The 17,478-nt window shown below is 43.0% G+C and overlaps 1 protein-coding gene across 8 annotated transcripts in view; it reads right to left on the reverse strand.

Moving 5' to 3' along the window:
• The window catches only part of SUN1 (Sad1 and UNC84 domain containing 1), a 406,387-nt gene that overhangs the window by 300,322 nt on the left and 88,587 nt on the right, over positions 1–17,478 (reverse strand). For 5 of the 8 annotated variants that reach the window (XM_085629312.1, XM_085629310.1, XM_085629313.1 and 2 more), the window contains exon 2: positions 9,579–9,673. The exons of the other annotated variants lie outside the window; for them this stretch is intronic. In XM_085629312.1, coding sequence (XP_085485438.1) covers positions 9,579–9,655 — 77 coding nt within the window. In that variant the 5' untranslated portion in view covers positions 9,656–9,673. The remainder of the gene's footprint in view (positions 1–9,578; positions 9,674–17,478) is intronic. 8 annotated transcript variants of the gene reach the window in all.

Raw genomic sequence — 17,478 nt, forward strand, 5'->3', positions numbered from 1 at the left:
CATTTTTAATGTGTTCACGGTTTGTTAAGTGCGGCCCTGCCCTGAACAGCGTGGTGCCGCGCATCACGCTATACCTACTAACTCACCTACATTCATGACACTACTGCGGACGTCTTCAAATTGATTTTTATGAATAACTAACACTCAAAAGTAACTATTTTCAATATTAACCTGTTATGTGAATTCGGCGCTTTCTTCAATACTTTCTTCCCTGGCAACCTTTCCTTTTCATGTCAACAGGAAAACAAAACCTCTCCAACTCCTTGCCATGCCTGATGGTCTTGACCCGATTACTTTAAGATCGGTGACTTCACCTTTGTACTTAAGCTTTAAAATTACAAATCTAAACTACCGCAGCAACGACTTCAAAATTACTTTGAAAAACATACAATTAAATGCAACGTCTTTCTAAAGATCACACAACAACAATGGCTCAAGTGTAGTGCAATTACGCATAGGAGGGGGGGGGGGGGGGGGGGGGGGTTACAATTTAAAAAAGAAAGCTAAGCTTACCAGATTAGGTCCGCGCGGCGCCTCTCTGCTCTTCTCGGCCGGGTCCCGTTGGCGCCTCTTCTAAGGTAGGAACAGCACTGGTTGCCAACCCCTCTAAGCCAATAAATAGACGCTGCTCCAGCAGCGCCAGCATTGGCTTAGAGCAGGATGACTCACCGCCCGCCTGCCCATTAGGAGACCGAGGTTTGAGCCTTTGCTCAACCCTCGCTCTCCTAATGGGCATGCGCCAGCCACAGCAGACAGTAGTGCGCATGACTGGGCACGGAGCGAAAATTCGCCTCCTTCACCCAGCATGCGCACTGCTGCCTGCTGTGCTCTCTGCGCCACCCCTGGTCTGCTGCATGTCAGTCACTCAGCAGCATGACGTCGGACCGCCCTCCCCCTTCAGACTCTGAAGGGGGAGGGCGGTCCGAGTTCATGCTGACTGTGACTGACATGATTGTCAGAAAATTCTCCCTCGACGCCGAGGGAGCTGCCGGTGCGGACGGCTTGTGGGGCAACGCCCCAGCGCCCTTAATGGACGCACCGCCACTGAATCCATCAATGTGGCGGGTGGAGGCAGACAAAAAACGAACTCCAGCTTACAGGATAAAGATCCTGTGTGAGTCGGAAGGCACCTGTGTGACTTACCTTTCACAAATCTGTATTTCTTGTGATTCTTCCGTCTGATCAAGAAATGAGAGGAGGGGGGCCTCTAGTGGGTCTAGGGAGTGCAGTCTGCATCTCTTTTGATCGCAGACCCATGCCCTGAAACATTTTGACTTCCCTCCCTCTCCTCAATAGCCTTGAGGTGCACACTGAGGAAAACCAAAGGAAATGATGGACGGAGTGTTGAACATTGCAAGCACTCACCCCCAGTCAACTGATCTGGGTTTAATCCATCACCGTTCTTTAGCCCATTCTGCCACCCCAGTTCAGACATGGCCATATGCAAATCAGTCTGACCCTGTGCCTCATGGGAACAGTCCAGCCCGAACTGCCAAGCCATGTCTTCCCTGGACTGGAAACAAGCTTCCTAGCACACGGAGGAAAAGACTCACATGACAGTGTCCATGATCTAGCCTCCAGTAACCGCAGGCAGATCGAATGAAGGTCTTTAATGGTCATGTACTGCTCGCAGTCTCTGTAGGGATTACATTTCAAATGCTTTGGGGGCGACATCCTCTTGTTAACGCTCATTTTGGTTTAAGTATGTGCAGCAGTGCAAAACACTTAGCGTGGCTCCAGATCAGAGTGGAAAGTGCTGAAAAAATGGCGTGATGGCGTTGTGCCGGGGTGGGCACTATAGAACTTCAGCGACATACCCAAGCATTGCTTGTGGCACCAACACACAGCCTGCGGCCCCCAACTTGCATCCAAGGGCTTTGAAGTTTTTAGATCCAGTCAGAAGCCCGTGATAATTCATTTCAACAGGTGAAGAACCTGCAGGTAGAGGTATCTATCAGAAATGCCTATGGGTATTGTAACTAGAATGCTGCACAGTGCTCATGAAGAAAAAGTATACTCTGCTGCACTACTGTAGCCTTGCATTACCATGTAAATATCGACACAATAGGTATGCATACTCTATTTGTTGTCTACAACTGCTGCAATGCCCACAAAGCTTGGCTCACGCTTTACAACTATATACAAATAAATATACATCACTGAACAGGAACAGAACATGCAACAACATGAAACAGGGCATAGACAGGTGGAGCAAAACATACAAAGGCCAATTCAAAACTAGAGAAGAGATGCACTGGGGAGACATGTATCTCTCTTCAGACAGGTAACCTTTAGAACGCACTGCTGCAAAATAAAAAGAAATCTTTACAATCACATGGAATTCAGAAAGACGGTCAAAAAGTGTCCCTTTCCAAACATCTTCCCTACCATAAAGGCCATCGAACTCCGATTTCATTCATGAAGAAGGAATCAATCACCCCCACAAAGCTGATGTGCAACAGCATCGATGACTGTATCAATCACCCTACTCATTGCATGCTTAAGTGCAGTTACAAGCTTGCCTTGGCACAACAGGAGTGTCCCTCGACTCCTCATGCAGGACACAAACTGTTCCCACATCCGACACATTTCCAGCAATCAAACCACAACAATAGGAGCAGCGTGCTATAAGATCACCAGGAAACACAGGGATTTTATCACAAATTATCAGCGCCATTGAAAGGCTACTACAATAAAAGGAGTACAAGACTTGTCGAGGTCAAAACGCTGCACACAAGCTTTCAAGTTAAAGAGGAAGGTAACTGCATTTCATCTTGCTAATACTGGTGTTCATTTGGTTATTAAGTGCTACGGATTTTGGCAAATAACGGAGCCATAGCACAGGTTGGGGAGTGATGTTCCAAGTACCAAACAATTTGTCAAACGCTGAATGCCTAGCTTAGACCCAGGTTTTCATGGTCCACTGTAGTCACTAGCTCTCTTGTATCCATCAGATGCAAACAAAGGCAGAATACAAGGAAAGATATGGGTCAATTACAAAGTCAGATAAAACAACATAAAAGGGGACGGGAAAAAGGATGCAGCGATTTTGCACCATATTTTTATGGTCAAACTTAACAAAACCCAAATATTCGTAGTTTTTAGTTTTCTGGAGCAAAACCATTAACTCTCTAAGCGATCATATCTACAGACCCAGGAATACAAAAGAAGAAAGGAAGATACACCAAGACTCAATGAGAAAGAAGGATGATAACGGAGGAGATGAGAACCCTGCAATGAAGTGACTAAGGAAGATTAGACAGCAACGGGAGTAGGAGTTCAAGCAAATGCCACTACAAGCAAGGGAATGGCTGGGAAAAAGGGTAATACATTTTTTTTAAAAGAGATAAAAATGTAGAAAGACAAAAACAGGGGAAAAACTAGGTATTAGTGAAGGACCGGACATAAAAGAAAACTAATCTTATTCCAACAGAAAACAGACATCAGTCTAAATATGAATCCGCAAAACCAGACATGAAGGTAACCGAATAGAAAGCCCTGAGAGGGCACGCCAATTGCAATCGGGTTATATAGATCTCCATTAACGTCAGATATTACATAGAGAGAAAAAAATACGAATTTTAAATGGAGACAGCAGTTCATCTGTCTGATACAATCACAGATTGTTCAGCAGATGTTTCAAACACTGACTGTACACACTTGTAGCTTGGAATTTTCTGGTACTGTAGACGTGCTGAGAGAAATCCCAGAGTGGAGGGCTGTGCTTTATATCAAGATGTACTCATTACAGATTTGGCAGTAAGGCTCAGCAACATTTATGAATCACAGAATGAACCCACTTTAAAAGAAGGAGTGAAGCAGAATAGTTCATCTGCAAGGGGATTTCCTCTACGGCATGGACAAATATAAAAATTGTAGGGTCTGAATAATATTGACCATGTGTTCTGCCCGTGCCCAGCCACTATTAAACCATGCATCTTGAGCATGATGTTGCTTAAGGAAACCACTGGATTAAAAGGGCTTGGAATCCTTGTCAATGACCACAACAAGGGCTTATGATGCACATTCAGTGCGGGGGGGGGATGGGAGGGGGGATACATTACTTAATCGCAGAGGATGTGTTTGTTTCTACCTACTTCCTGTATAGAAGTACAAAAAGGAGTAAAGTGTCTGCAGTTCCAGGTCTCTGGAACACCTTGTGGTGTAGCTTAGACCTTTGGTTTTCAACCTCCTTCATCACAGTTGTTCAAAATTCCCGGTTTGTGCTCCGCAGAGTGCCTGGGTTGTTCAGTTTTGAGAACCTTTCATGGTGAGCCACTTTATCTGTGGTGCTTGCTTCTAGAAGTAGGAGAGTGGCCACTGTACATTCCCAATGTTAATTTCATATTAAGGCATCGAACAAGGAAAGAAGACTTGTCAAGCTATTTACCTACTATGTGGAGTAGCACCCTCCTGACCTCTGCAAGCTTACTAGCCACGTCTCTAAGTGGTGCTGAAAATGTAATCTTTTCAGAGCGCATTTCCTTAATCAATGATGGTGAAACTCTTTTCCCCTGGAGCCAGTAAAGAAAACTCAATTTGCTCCCCAAATCCACCTTTCCCTGCTTATATCATGGTCTCTATCCCCATCCAATGACCATGTCCAATGTCAGTTTGTTCCTACTTGAACTTTTGCTATGCCTGCTGCAATACTACATATATTAGTGTCAATGAGAGGACATTCTATAGTGACAACCAAGTGTACAGACAAGTGTTTTACAGTTGTGCAAGTTTGACTCCAAAGAGAGGAGCAAAGTACAGAAATCGCTGTAGTAGGTTCACTATTGTGTGTAAATCACAGTTTTCTAACTAAAAGTATTTGATGTAGACAGGTGTCAGTGTGCATGCCTGTGTGTGCACATGGGTCTCCAGCCCAAACCAGCAAAGTGGGGATTTTAAAGGCCATGTGTTTGTCGCTTCTTGTATAGAGTTAACAAATGTTGTTTTTTTCAAAGCATTGTTTGGCAGAGTTCCAGGAGAATTCCCAAGACTCACGGGCAGTGAATCACCCCAAAATTTAATCCCGTCATAGGAAACAGTATGGCAGCAACTTTAGATGAACCGACAGCTCTCCTGAATCCCACAGCGGCAAGTGAAGGCCAGAACAAATGTAGTGTTGGTCTGAAAAGGAGCATTTATTAGAGGCTGAGTTCTAAAGCAAGTTAGAAGGCAAACACAATAATTACAAGATACTATTTATTGGCTTGCTTAGGATGTTTTGAGATGAACTTTCATAAGCTTGCCACACAACACTTGAATAGTTTCTAACCTGCGTTTTAATGAACAATAGACAAATCTAGCACATCAGAACACACTACAGTCTTGTTCATTCATGGGCAGCCAATGTTATCAATGCACCTAGTGTAAACAGCTGTGTCAAGCAGGAATAGTTGGTACAACACTGGATAAGAGCTACTGAGTGAAGTGAGAGAATTTGCTTTTCTCCATCACAGCCACAGAGGGCACCTAGACCGTGTCTATGAATCCCTGATGATCCCTTGCACAACCTCTCCGGAAGATCTAGAACACATTACAGGACTAGATCTCCAGCCTACAGTGGAAACACTGTTGCGTACTTTGGCACCTACAGGCACCATTAGGCTATACCAAGGGACTAACATTTTCTTTAATAAGGGCTACTTATGTTCAATTGAACTGATCTGAGCTAGTCAGTCAGTCAGTCATGAAAGCTTTATTCGATTTTCAGAGTAAAATCATAAAAGCGTACATACATATAAATAAAAATACATTACATATTTAAAACAGATAAGAGCAGTTAAAAAGGATAAAAAGACATAATATGGTTTTTAGGATGGTTGCATTGAGTTCCGAAATTTGATGACCAGTTTTAAAAAACTGAATACTGCAGAAGTAACACATTCATCTTCTAATTGTAGGAGCCTAATCATGGCAGGTCTGCAGGTACGGATTCCCCAGGCTTTTAAAATCGGTTTTAGGAAGGCTCCTCTGGGCAGCTGATAAAATTTACAAAATAGAATACAATGTATATTTGATTGGGCAGAAATATTGTCACAGGGGCACAATAAAATTTCATTAGGCCAGAGGTTACAGACAGGGAATGTAATCATGCGAAAAAAGTTGCCAAATCTAAGACGGGTCAATAGCGTTCGGGCATAGCAGTTTGGCTGAGTTAAGAGGTACCTTTGAAGGCCTTCGTTGATAGTTACTTTTTGGAAATCAGTGACTGTAGTTTGGGTTTTTTCTAAAGTCCATCTCTTAGAAATTAGATGGTTGAGAGCCAACTTTCTTAGAGTTTTTTTGGGCACCATTTCCATGCTTGATGGCCTCACAAAAAACTCCAAATGGCCAAGATCGATCAACATATTTTTTACATATGCAAGCCATTTAATGTTTGTCAGACCATCGAGGCTAAAACAGTCAGTAATTAGATCTCTGTTTAATGAGGTCTCTGGAGTAACCCAGATTTTATGCCACAAGAGTATGGGCGCAATTTTAATAACATCTGAGATGTACAGCATGCCCAACTCAATATGTATAAAATAAGTTGATGTTGATTTAGGGACTCCAAGTAAGTAACGTAAAAACTGATTTTCTGTTTGTTGTATCAAAGCTGGATTTTCAATCCCCCAAAGGCCTGCTCCATAGGTGGCAGTAGAAACGCATTTAGCTTTGTAGATTTCAATCAGCTTTTTCACTGGCCTGCCACCTATTTTCGAGGAGAACTTTTTTAGGGCGCCTATTTCTCGAGTGAAGGCTAAGTTTCTGGCATTAATTGCTGCTAGCCAGTTTCCTTTCCTATCAAAATTTATACCTAGATAAGAGAATTGGTCTGTGGTCTCTATCCTCTTATTATCTAAGAAGATTGGGCAGGACATTTTCTTTGTGCCGGGTCCACAGGCCATCGTGAAGGTTTTTGAAATATTGATTTTTGGCCCTCGTTCTTTCATATAATTAGAAAATTTCTGGACGGCCCTCTGGAGGCCGATGTTAGTTCGAGACATGATGGCAGCGTCATCAGCATAAAGAAATAATGGGGCAGGAGTGCCCAGAATTGTTGGATAGTCATACTGAGATTCCATTAAGTGTTTGCCAATGGAGTTTATGTATAGGGTAAAAAGGAGGGGGGCTAAAATGCACCCCTGTCTCACCCCTCTCTTAATAGAAAATTTGCCAGAGCACTCCCCTTTGTTTCCAAAGCGTACCCTGGCTCCTGCATCGCTATAAAGTGCTTTTATAAAGTGTAAAATATTTAAATCTATACCCATCTCTGATAAAATGGACCATAGTATCTCGTGATTCACGCAATCAAAAGCGGAACTCAGGTCCACAAACGTAACAAAAAGTTTTCCCTTTTTTGCCTGATTATATTTTGATAGAACTAAGGCCAAATTTAGGCTCTGTTCTATAGTACCTTTACCAGGGCTAAATCCGTACTGTAAGTGTGACACTATCTTGTTCTCTTCCGCCCAGAGTTGTATTCTGTCTAAAATTGCCCGAGCTGCTACCTTCATTAATGCGTCTAAAAGCGATATTGGCCGGTAACAAGTGGGGTCGTCTCTGTCTCCTTTCTTGAAAATCGGAACGACTATGGCTTCAGACCAAGACGGTGGGAACCCATGTCGATTAGAATGGTTTAAGACATTTGTTAGCAGGGGGCCCCACAAGTCAGGTTCGGCTTTGTACACATCTGTCGGAACGCCATCGGGACCTGGAGCTTTGCCTGAGGGGCTATCTTTAATTGCCTTTGTGATCTTCAGGCTGGAAAAGGTTATGTCTATAGGGAATGAGGAGGATAAAATTGTAGGTTTTTGGATAAGTAACCCATCCGCCAGTAAATTGCTATAATTGAGATCTTCATGTTTATCATATAGAAGTTTAAAATGATTCACCCAGGTTTCCTCATTAATGGCTATGTCTATAATATCGGACTGGTTATTTCGTAGATAAGGAGCATTGACAGCTTTCCAAAAAGCAGTGTTGTCCTTAGCTTTAGAGGCTTCAGTTAGAGCCAACCAGGCCTCTTTACGTAGTGTTTGTTTCCTCGATTTTACAGCCAAATTATATACTTTTCTACAGCTGCGAATCTCGACTGGAGATTTGTTTGTTTCATGTAGCGCCCTTTTGAGAGCTTGAAGAGCTCTGGTGCAGTTTTTATCAAACCAGCCGTGGCTGTTTTTAGGGTTGGAACGATATTCTCTGGTTAGCAGTTTTTTAAGCTCGAGTTGGATTTTTGAGAAGGAGGTCATAATAACTAGTGACTCCTCTTTCTGTTAAGCAGACAGATATGTCATTTCGGGAGATTTCCATTAGTTTATAAAGGAAATCTACGGGATTTACCCTTTCCCATTTTATCGAGTAGCCATTTTTTGTGGCTAAATTAATGTTAGGGTGATAAGTAAACTTCTCCGTGAAGGTCTGATGTTTATTTTTGATTTTTAGATTGAAGGAGATCGGGTAATGATCGCCAAAAAGGGCATCATGTGTTACCCAATCTACAATCGACCCTGCGTTGGGTGAGGAAATAAGGGTAAAATCAATAATTGAGCTACAACCCCGCCCATGAAAAGTGGGTTGAAAGGGGATGTTTGGGGTACATAGTTCATTTATAAAAGACAAGTTAAAATGAAAAAGCGCATTATTAAGAAGATTTCCCAGTTTAGAGTGAACAAAATGGGTTGGGTTATCGTCCTTGTGTTGACCAAGGCCGCAAATGCCTTTGGATCCATAAGGGCAGATTGTACAATTGAAGTCGCCCACCCAAATCAGTAACGACTCGTCTTCTTTCTGGGTCTTAGTAATATTTATACTCTGAATAAGTATATCGATCTGGCTTTCTAGGCTGTTAATTGGGATATTATTATAAAAATTAATAAGGGTCACAGATTTTACGTGGCCCCAACTAATAACTAAAATCTGATAGAAATCAGTAAATGAATATTTAACAACTTTTATATCCTGTGTCGTAGAGAGATATATGGCCAGGCCTCCTTTGTTTCTCCCCTATGGGGTGAATTGTGCAGGTGCATGAAGGGTCTGGGTGCAGGTGCATGAAGGGTCTGGTCTGGTCTGGGACTAACATTTTCTTTAATAAGGGCTACTTATGTTCAATTGAACTGATCTGAGCTAGTCATTTTATAAGTGTTGTAATAGTGACATCATCAGCCAAGATTACATTCATGGCCATCATATGCAAAATTACTAGCAATTACCATCTCGGCGAATCAGGAGTGGTTACTAGCAGAAATGTAAAAAAGGCAATATTAGTAATAAGTCTACCCCAACACCACATGGATTATCAAATATATTTTGAAAATTCGGCCATTTTTCTCCAAACTACAATTTCTTATAATAGACAAGTTTTCGTCTCAAATACAGATTTTTCAATGTTAGGACACATACATTATATAATATATTTGTTACGTCCATGTGACTGCCCTGTTCCAAAGCCCAAAAGCCACTGTTTAAAATGTAGCAAGGTGCGCTGCGTCAATGCTCAGAGTTTCTGTTTAGCAAATAAATCACAGTACCAGCATTATCTTAAAATATTAAAGATTGCCTGCTGATCAAGCAAAAGTAAAAACAGCCATTCATCTCACCTGAGAGCATATGTATAGCCAGTGTTGTCTGGCGCGCACTGGGGTGGCGCATATGTGTGAAGATGTGAAAAATCCATGTTCCGTTTCAAACCATACTGCAAAGGTGGAAATAAGAGTTGGCACTTAAATATCACTTTAAGAAAAACATTCCTTGCATGCAAACTTGTGAAACGCGCCGATGGAAACAATGTTTTTACTCCTCATCAGAAGCAGCTATAAAATATTCACGGCTATTGCGTCTCCACGGCACAAAAGCACCCCTCAGTCACCAAGAAAACCCATTTCTGCCAAAAGATGGACGATACGGCCGCACATCGCTGATACACAAAGAAAGCTGCAGTTTTTGCTCTGTGCGTATTCATCACAATTAAAATGCAATTCTAACAAAATCTACAACACAAAAAATGAAAACATTACGTAACACACTTGTTTACAGTGTGCCTCGGTGTGCCGTGCGCCTCAAGGAGTGTAGAGCGCGCCTCGATGTACACAGCGCCTCAGTTTTCCCGTAGGGCTCACTTCGGTTGACCAAAGTCCCTCTCTGAAGCTACTATTACTGCTCATGGAGCATGCACCCCTTTAAGAGAAAGGGGGGGGGGTTGTTCTAGAAAATGCGACCACCAAGCAGTGTTTTATTTTGCTTGTTTTTAAACGCGGAACCGTTTCTGCAGATCGGCTGCACTGGTGTTCCTTGGGGGGATAGAAATACTTGACACACCCAGACAGCAACTGGGTATGAGTCACAAACATGCTTCAGCGAACTCAGGACGAGCCGAACAGCCTTGTGGATTTTCAAAGCTTCATCTCGGTTTACAGAGCGGCTTACAAGTTTCCATTCTCTGTACGAGTCTATGGAGTGTTTAATGATACAGCGAAAACGAAAGCATTCCCTACTTTACAATCACGTGAAACTTAAATACTCTACATTCGTTTGTAATTTGTCTGAAGTTCTTCAAATCACGTGTCAGGGAGTATGCAAAGAGGCTATCTGCTTTTTAGTCGGGCTCGCCAACAAAGACACAGAAAAGCGTGCGAGAGTTCACGGATGTGAGCGTTTGTGTGTGCACAGATAGCAGTGACTTCCACACAGAGCTGCTAACGATCAAGGGGCTGCCAACACTTCCGAAACTCACCCCACTGATGACGTGTTATCCATCCATCCACTTGACAACTCAAGTGGAGCCTCTAAATTGTCAATCATTTTCTACCTCCATTGTGGGGCGTCTCCTCGGATACATTTCAACAAGCTAAAGTAACAAGGACTCAAGTTAGTAAAAACTATTTTTGTGCATACTGAGGTAAGTAATGTCTCCGAAATTTTGCTAGAATATAACATAAAAATGTTCAAGTATAAATTGTGACCAGATGAGTGCAAGAAGAGACGAAAGTCTTTGTACTGTGTGGACACCCGTGTCGCCATTCATATTCTCGCTCAGTAGACAGACATCTGCAATCCATCTGTGGTTGGTCCATGGTATCACAGGGTTGCACTAGCAGAGCACAAGGCTCTTTGGGACTGGTTTGCACCCAACGAAGAGGGGTGGGAGGCCCTCCTTTCAACAGATTATGGGGACTGTTGCTCGTAGTGGACATCCTAGCAAGTTGCAAAGGCCATTTAACTAGTAAGAGCAAGCGATTAGCAACCCTTTGTATAAACACAGTGATTCCACTATGGAAGTGCACACTATGCCCCTTGAATATAAATTCCAGCCACAGTGTGGTGTCCGCTACAAGTCCTCCCCGACTGAGAATGCTCGGAAGAGGAGAGAGACATGCACCGGGAGGGTAGAGTTATGGATATTCAACATAGCACACCCTTTCATCAGCTCTGGCATCAGATCAGTTAACCACCGATTTGGTTTAGAATTGTCCCACCAGCTCATTTTAATCATCTGGTCATCTGAGAAGCACAAATGCACCAGAATAGGAAGAGATCTGATAAGAACAGGCCTCTGAAAGGTGCCTGTAACACCACACTTCCATCCCAAGACCAGGGACACGCCTAGGACTTTTAAAGAAGCCCTGCTTCTATGACTTGGCACTGAAGAGGAAACTGTACTGCTGAGAAGTAGGGGAGAGCTGGTCCATCACAAGAAGGACAGGTATGTGCACAGGAAGTCACCCCAGAGCCTCAAGAACGTCACAGTTTAGGTAAATACATCTGAACCAATGACATCTGCATCACAAGAGGGTCTAAGACCTGCATGAGACACTTCAAGATTACAAATGTGGTCTGTGTACCTTACCCAAACCAGACCAACACTGGATTTTATGGAAATAGCCATCACCCACTTCCTAGCCTAAGAGGGAAACTGACATTTTCACTTTAATTCTAGGTTTTAGGGTAGTGTACCAAAGGCTGGTTAATCGGAATACAGAACTATCCGAGTCCTCTTTAAAGCCCTCATATTCTTAAGATATATTGCTACAATGGCAAACGTTGATCCTTAATGACCACAACAATATACCCAGGTCTAATACTTATGAGGAAAAGATTAAAAGATCTGCTGAAAATCAATGATTACGACCGATACAAAAAGAGGAAAGGGCTTTCTAAAGGGACGAGAGCCCTCACCCACCCTGAGGTGGCATGTTTCATCATAGGGTTCATCATCACACCAGTGTCACCTGTGGTGTGTGTTACAAACTCCTAAAATAGGCGGTGCTCTTGGACGATTTTTGATCTACCCTGTGTGAGTAAGAAGTGTGGTTGAGTTGTGCAGATTGTTAAAGAGTGGTGAGCTAAAACGGTCACCGGGTCAGACCCTAAACTTTATTCTTGTTGACGGTGGTTTGTACCCGCTGGCCTGTAAATACTCCTTGGCTTTTTTGTGCGTTATTTAACGTAGACCCTTGAACATGAATAACACTTTTCCAGTTGTTAGAGGGAACCAGTGATTCCAGTGGGTACATCATGCGTGGTTGGAACTGCTGTGCCGCAAAATGGTTGAGCACAACCAGCAGTTTCCATCAAATAGCTCATAAACCTTGGTACTTCTGGGAGACAGACTGTGTTACCCCAATCCCAGCATCAGTAGCCGGGCTATTGACTGTAGAGCAATTAACTGTGACCAACTGATCTGGTTGAACTCTGAACTGAATCTAGAGCCCTTTTACCTCTCTCAATCTCAAGAGCACCCAGCAACTCAACGGCTCAACACCAGTAACTTGGATGGATTAGATCTCAAAGTTTCAGTTAAAAGCCAAGTCACTCAGATGCACTGAGTACATCAATCTTATCCTCAAGGAACACATGGCCAACATAACAAAAATGTCATGGCCAACCTAACCAAAAGGTCATGCTTCCAGCTCACTTTGCTTAAGAAAGTCAAATCTTTTCTCCCAGAAAGAAATTTCAGGACACCTATTCAAGAACTCGTACTCTAGAATCTGGATGGTGGCAATGCCCTGCTCCATGGCCTCTCAGACTCCATATTAGAGCACATAGGATGCCCTTAACTAGATCTAGAACATCTTCCCCACCCCAATCTCTAGAGTCCCAGTAACTGAACAATGGAATCCGACTTTGCAATGCAGTCCCTTGGCCTTCTAAAACTACAATTTATTGGTGGGTAATTTTAAACTCCTTTTCTGTCACTAATTCCTCGAAGCATCCATTAGTAGAAGAGGAAGGTAGCCTGCAGCCATTGAATGGATGGAAACACAACAGGTAGTATCCAATGTGGACATTCCAGAAGTAGTTTAAATGCATACGTTGAGAAAGAGGAAGCAAAATGTTCTAGGTCTTGGCTTAGGTGCCTTGCAAGCTCGTCTGCAGAGTTTGCTTGAATGAAGAGATCTTGAAAATAGAGGCAGAGCTGGGTAAAGAGCTGTTGGACAGAGGTCCCGCTCTAGCGCTATTAGCAAGTGCAAACCTACAATTAAGAGACGCTATAAGGCATCAAACTGCCAACCAAGTGCACAGCTTTCATTAATCTCATTTCAGCCAGTCCTCCAATTTAAATGCAGCGCTCTCCAAAAGTCATTAAAGCAGTGGCACACCTGCATTCTAGTGGAGAATAATAGTTAGCCTGACAGCCAGCAGTTGCGAGGGAAATTATATTTGAGCGAAGAGATTTCAAAAGCACTCAGCCTTTTGCATATTCAAAGCAAAAGGAATTACTTGCTTACTGTGCCACTTATACGAAGATACAGTCACTTGTGTACTAAGGATCTGTAGCTTGTGCCCAATTTTGTGACTATTCTATTGCAAAAGAAGAGAGAACTTATTACATATTACGTTTTAACAGTCACTCAGATTTTTCTATAAGGACCTATTTTCATCCACGGGTAAGAACGGGTATTAGAACCCTAATTTTATTTCAAGGTGCATCTTAACAGGAGGCATGAGGCTATCATCTAACAAAGTCTGAAGACTAAAAAAGTGCTTGGTGACCCACAGCTTGGTGTATGATGGTTGAGTGCAGGAAACAACAACCCAACTCCTGGGTAGCTCTCCAAGATGATCGATCACAAAAGTGCCACCGTGCAGGTGACCATGTGCTTCACCACTTGTGTAGGATTGGGCTTTGCTTCTCAGTACACGCACTGCTCTCCTTTACACAACATGTGAAGTAGCACAATACCGAAGGTAGGTTCTGGCTCTGCAGTGCAATAAATGTAATTTTGCTGCTCGAACTGATGCAAAGTCCTCAGCACTGTCACACGATCGAGACTGAAACGAGTGATCTTATTAACCCTTATCTGTCAATATGATGTGTGCATCAACAGTGCTATAAGGAGGGCTGTACAATGGGAACTTTCAGAAAATACACAATCGTTTAAATTAGACCATGCGGGTGAGTAAAAAAGTAACAGTTTCGTAACTGCCACACTTTGGTGTGTACAAGAATATCCAGCCTGGAATGTCCAACACACTTTTTACAGTGTGCGCACCCACCTATGGCATCCATGAAGGCAGAACATGCCCCTTAGGGGTGCCTTATCTTCGGATGGTATTACCCATTTATACTACGCATCTGGGAGGGAAGAACAAGTTGCAGGACAAGCCCCCTAGGGACTCTGTTGTCATTTATTTGGTTGTAAGCATTCGCCACGGTTTCTAACTACGGATACTTTTTACCCACTGACCTCGGAGGGAATATGAGGCTGCTCTTGGTAGACTCCCTTTTAGCCTATGAATTTGTACACACATCAAGCCCTGGACGTTTCCCCTAAGCCCGACTGTCAATCCCCCTCTGGTACACAGACCGTCGCTGCCATCTTGCAGCTTTTCCCACTGTGGACGCCAGCAGTTTCAATTGATCAGCTACAGAGACAGCACGATTAGTTTACACATAGGACTAACTGTATTGGGATTAGACAGAGTGGCCAGTCCGTGCTATTCTCTTGGCTCCTAAATCCAGAACCTGCGACCTAAACCATCCCTACACAGTTCCGGTCACACATTAATCAAGCAGAGGAATGGTGGCAGTCCAGGTATTCGGATCCATAGAAATCTCCCCTATGGACAATGCTTCAGTTCAACCAACTGGAGAGAAGGCGGTCGGCTTCATTACTAGATAGAGTGCCCTTTCAATGTCAAATTGGTAGTTTAATGAGCTAGAGATTAAAAGGGGAGCTCACAAAGTCTGGCAATGGACCAACGAACATGTCACAGTGCCTACATGGCATAACAAGCAACAGTGGGCCCGTGAAAGTTGCTTACCAGTGCACAACATGAGCACGTGTCTGGGACAACAGCAGGTGTTTAAAAAAAGCCCTGGCCGGCATATGTCCTTGAGGTTGATAATAGAGGATTTATTACAGCTTTGGATTATGCCAGCCTAATGTTCCATTTCATCACGTGAGTCAGAAGCTGTAATACGGTTCATGGGAAGTGATTGTAATGGAAAGGGTGCAATACGAAGGGGGAAACGAAACTACTGCGCCGAAAGCTTAGCACATGCCACTGATTTTTAGTTACATTCCTCGATATCACGTTTTGCACGTAGATCCCAAAACAGAAAACTGTAGATTTGTATTTTCCCCAACAGCAGTGGCACACAACATTTTGCAAAGGAAAAGTTTAGTAGAGAGCGTTTTTGATTGCTTGCGAGCAAATATACTTACTATAGTGAGAAGTTGTCACTTTTATGCACACCATGAGAAAATCGACCAAATAGAAGGAGCTGGTGTTTTGCATTAAGCAACAAACCACTGTTCATGAACTACAGGTTTCATCAATACATCCAGATCTGGTGGACAGATGCTGGCCATTATGCATTTAGCTACAATGATAAAGCCCCAGTGCCTAACTGTCCATTCTGCCTGCCCCGCCCCCAAGCATTTCAAAGAGATGATGCAGGTTCGGACCAGCTTTCAAATCGCCAATCGGTGTGACACGACGCGCGGAGTAAGAGCAAGATATACGGTTTTCAATTATTATATGAGGGGACCGTAAATTGGGATTGTACCATCAATTCTTCAATTAATATCTCAACTAGTATAAAGATATCCACTTATACAATATTTTAGATGCTTGCCCTTAATTGTGGCGAACGTCTAGTGGCTTTGCGACATTGTACCTAGTGCGCATCCTAGGATCTCCCTTTTTGTATTACTACGGAACTTCAATTCTTAGCGCACCAGATTCCCAGCCAACTTTTTTGGGGTCTGGTAAAAGAACTTTTTGAGCGATCGTTGTATCACTACCCACAAGCCTTGAAAAAGTCGTATCAACACGACGAAACACGTGTCGGATGTCTGTTCGTCCAAACTGGACTTAAGAGTCGTCAACATCAAGACTCTTAAAGAACTCTACATTGGTCTATTTTTATTGTGATTGGCATCTGGTGTATTTGTATTGTTTGGATTTGGACTGCTTTTTACATATTTGGGTCTATTAAAACTACACTGACTACTTTGTCAGCTTAAAAGATACATCAATGGTTGTGCTCTGTAATTTATATTCTGCTTTCAAATCAGGTTGGCCAGTCTTGAACCAACCATACCTCTATATCCCCATTCCACTTGGCGGCCTCCAGCAGGGTGGTGCTGAATTGAACATTTTTTGCCAAGGCTGGTTTTCGGTTTATAGTACTGCCCTGAGTGTGAGGGACTTAAAGTGGTTTTCTTGTGTTCCTATTCAGAGAGGACAAGGTCTAGTAATCTAAGCTAGTCGACTATCTATTTTGGAGCAGAGTCAAGGCAAACGGCGGGTGCCAATCTGCACTGACAGAAGATGCTAAAAAAGATGCAAAAGAATGTGCATATAGAAATTAAGTCGTTCGTATTAAATGCAGCATCCTTATCTTCACTTCGGTGCTATTCTGCATCTGTGCTGTAGATGGGTTATGTTTTTTATTGAGCTGCCCCGATAAAGCGCCGGGACACTCCTCTGGAGTAGCCGTGCGCTATAGAAATAAAATTTTAACATAACATAACAACAAAATATACACAGAAGCTGGAAAGCAATGACCTAGGATTCAATAATGCAGTTCACCTGCTTAGATTCTGGATCAGAGTTTCAGCACCATATATTTTGGAATGTCATTTAAATGGTAGTCTGGTAGTAGTCATGCCTGGTTAAGAGTGACTGAAATGGACATCACTGGGCCATCACTCAGATGTGGTGCATGCCGGGTTGTTGGTGTCCTGTTCCACTGTACTAACTTGACAGCGAATAGTAAAATTGGTTCAGCTGAATGTCTTGCTGTCTGGCCATAGCGGAGAACCCGAATTCTAGGCATTCCTGCTCAATAATAACCCAGGAGGAGAAAGAGTAGTTGTCATCCCACACAGTGAACTACCGAGAATGTGAGGCTTCCTACTGATGGACTCTGTATGCACTCTATGCAGATGAAGTACAAACATGGTCTTTTCCTTAGGGGGCAAAAATCACAACAGTAATTACTATGCATTTTGATGAATGTTTAATCAGTACTATCATGAGTGCCAA

This window comes from Triturus cristatus, chromosome 10 (genome assembly GCF_964204655.1).
Source record: "Triturus cristatus chromosome 10, aTriCri1.1, whole genome shotgun sequence".
In the NCBI taxonomy this organism is placed as follows: domain Eukaryota; kingdom Metazoa; phylum Chordata; class Amphibia; order Caudata; family Salamandridae; genus Triturus; species Triturus cristatus.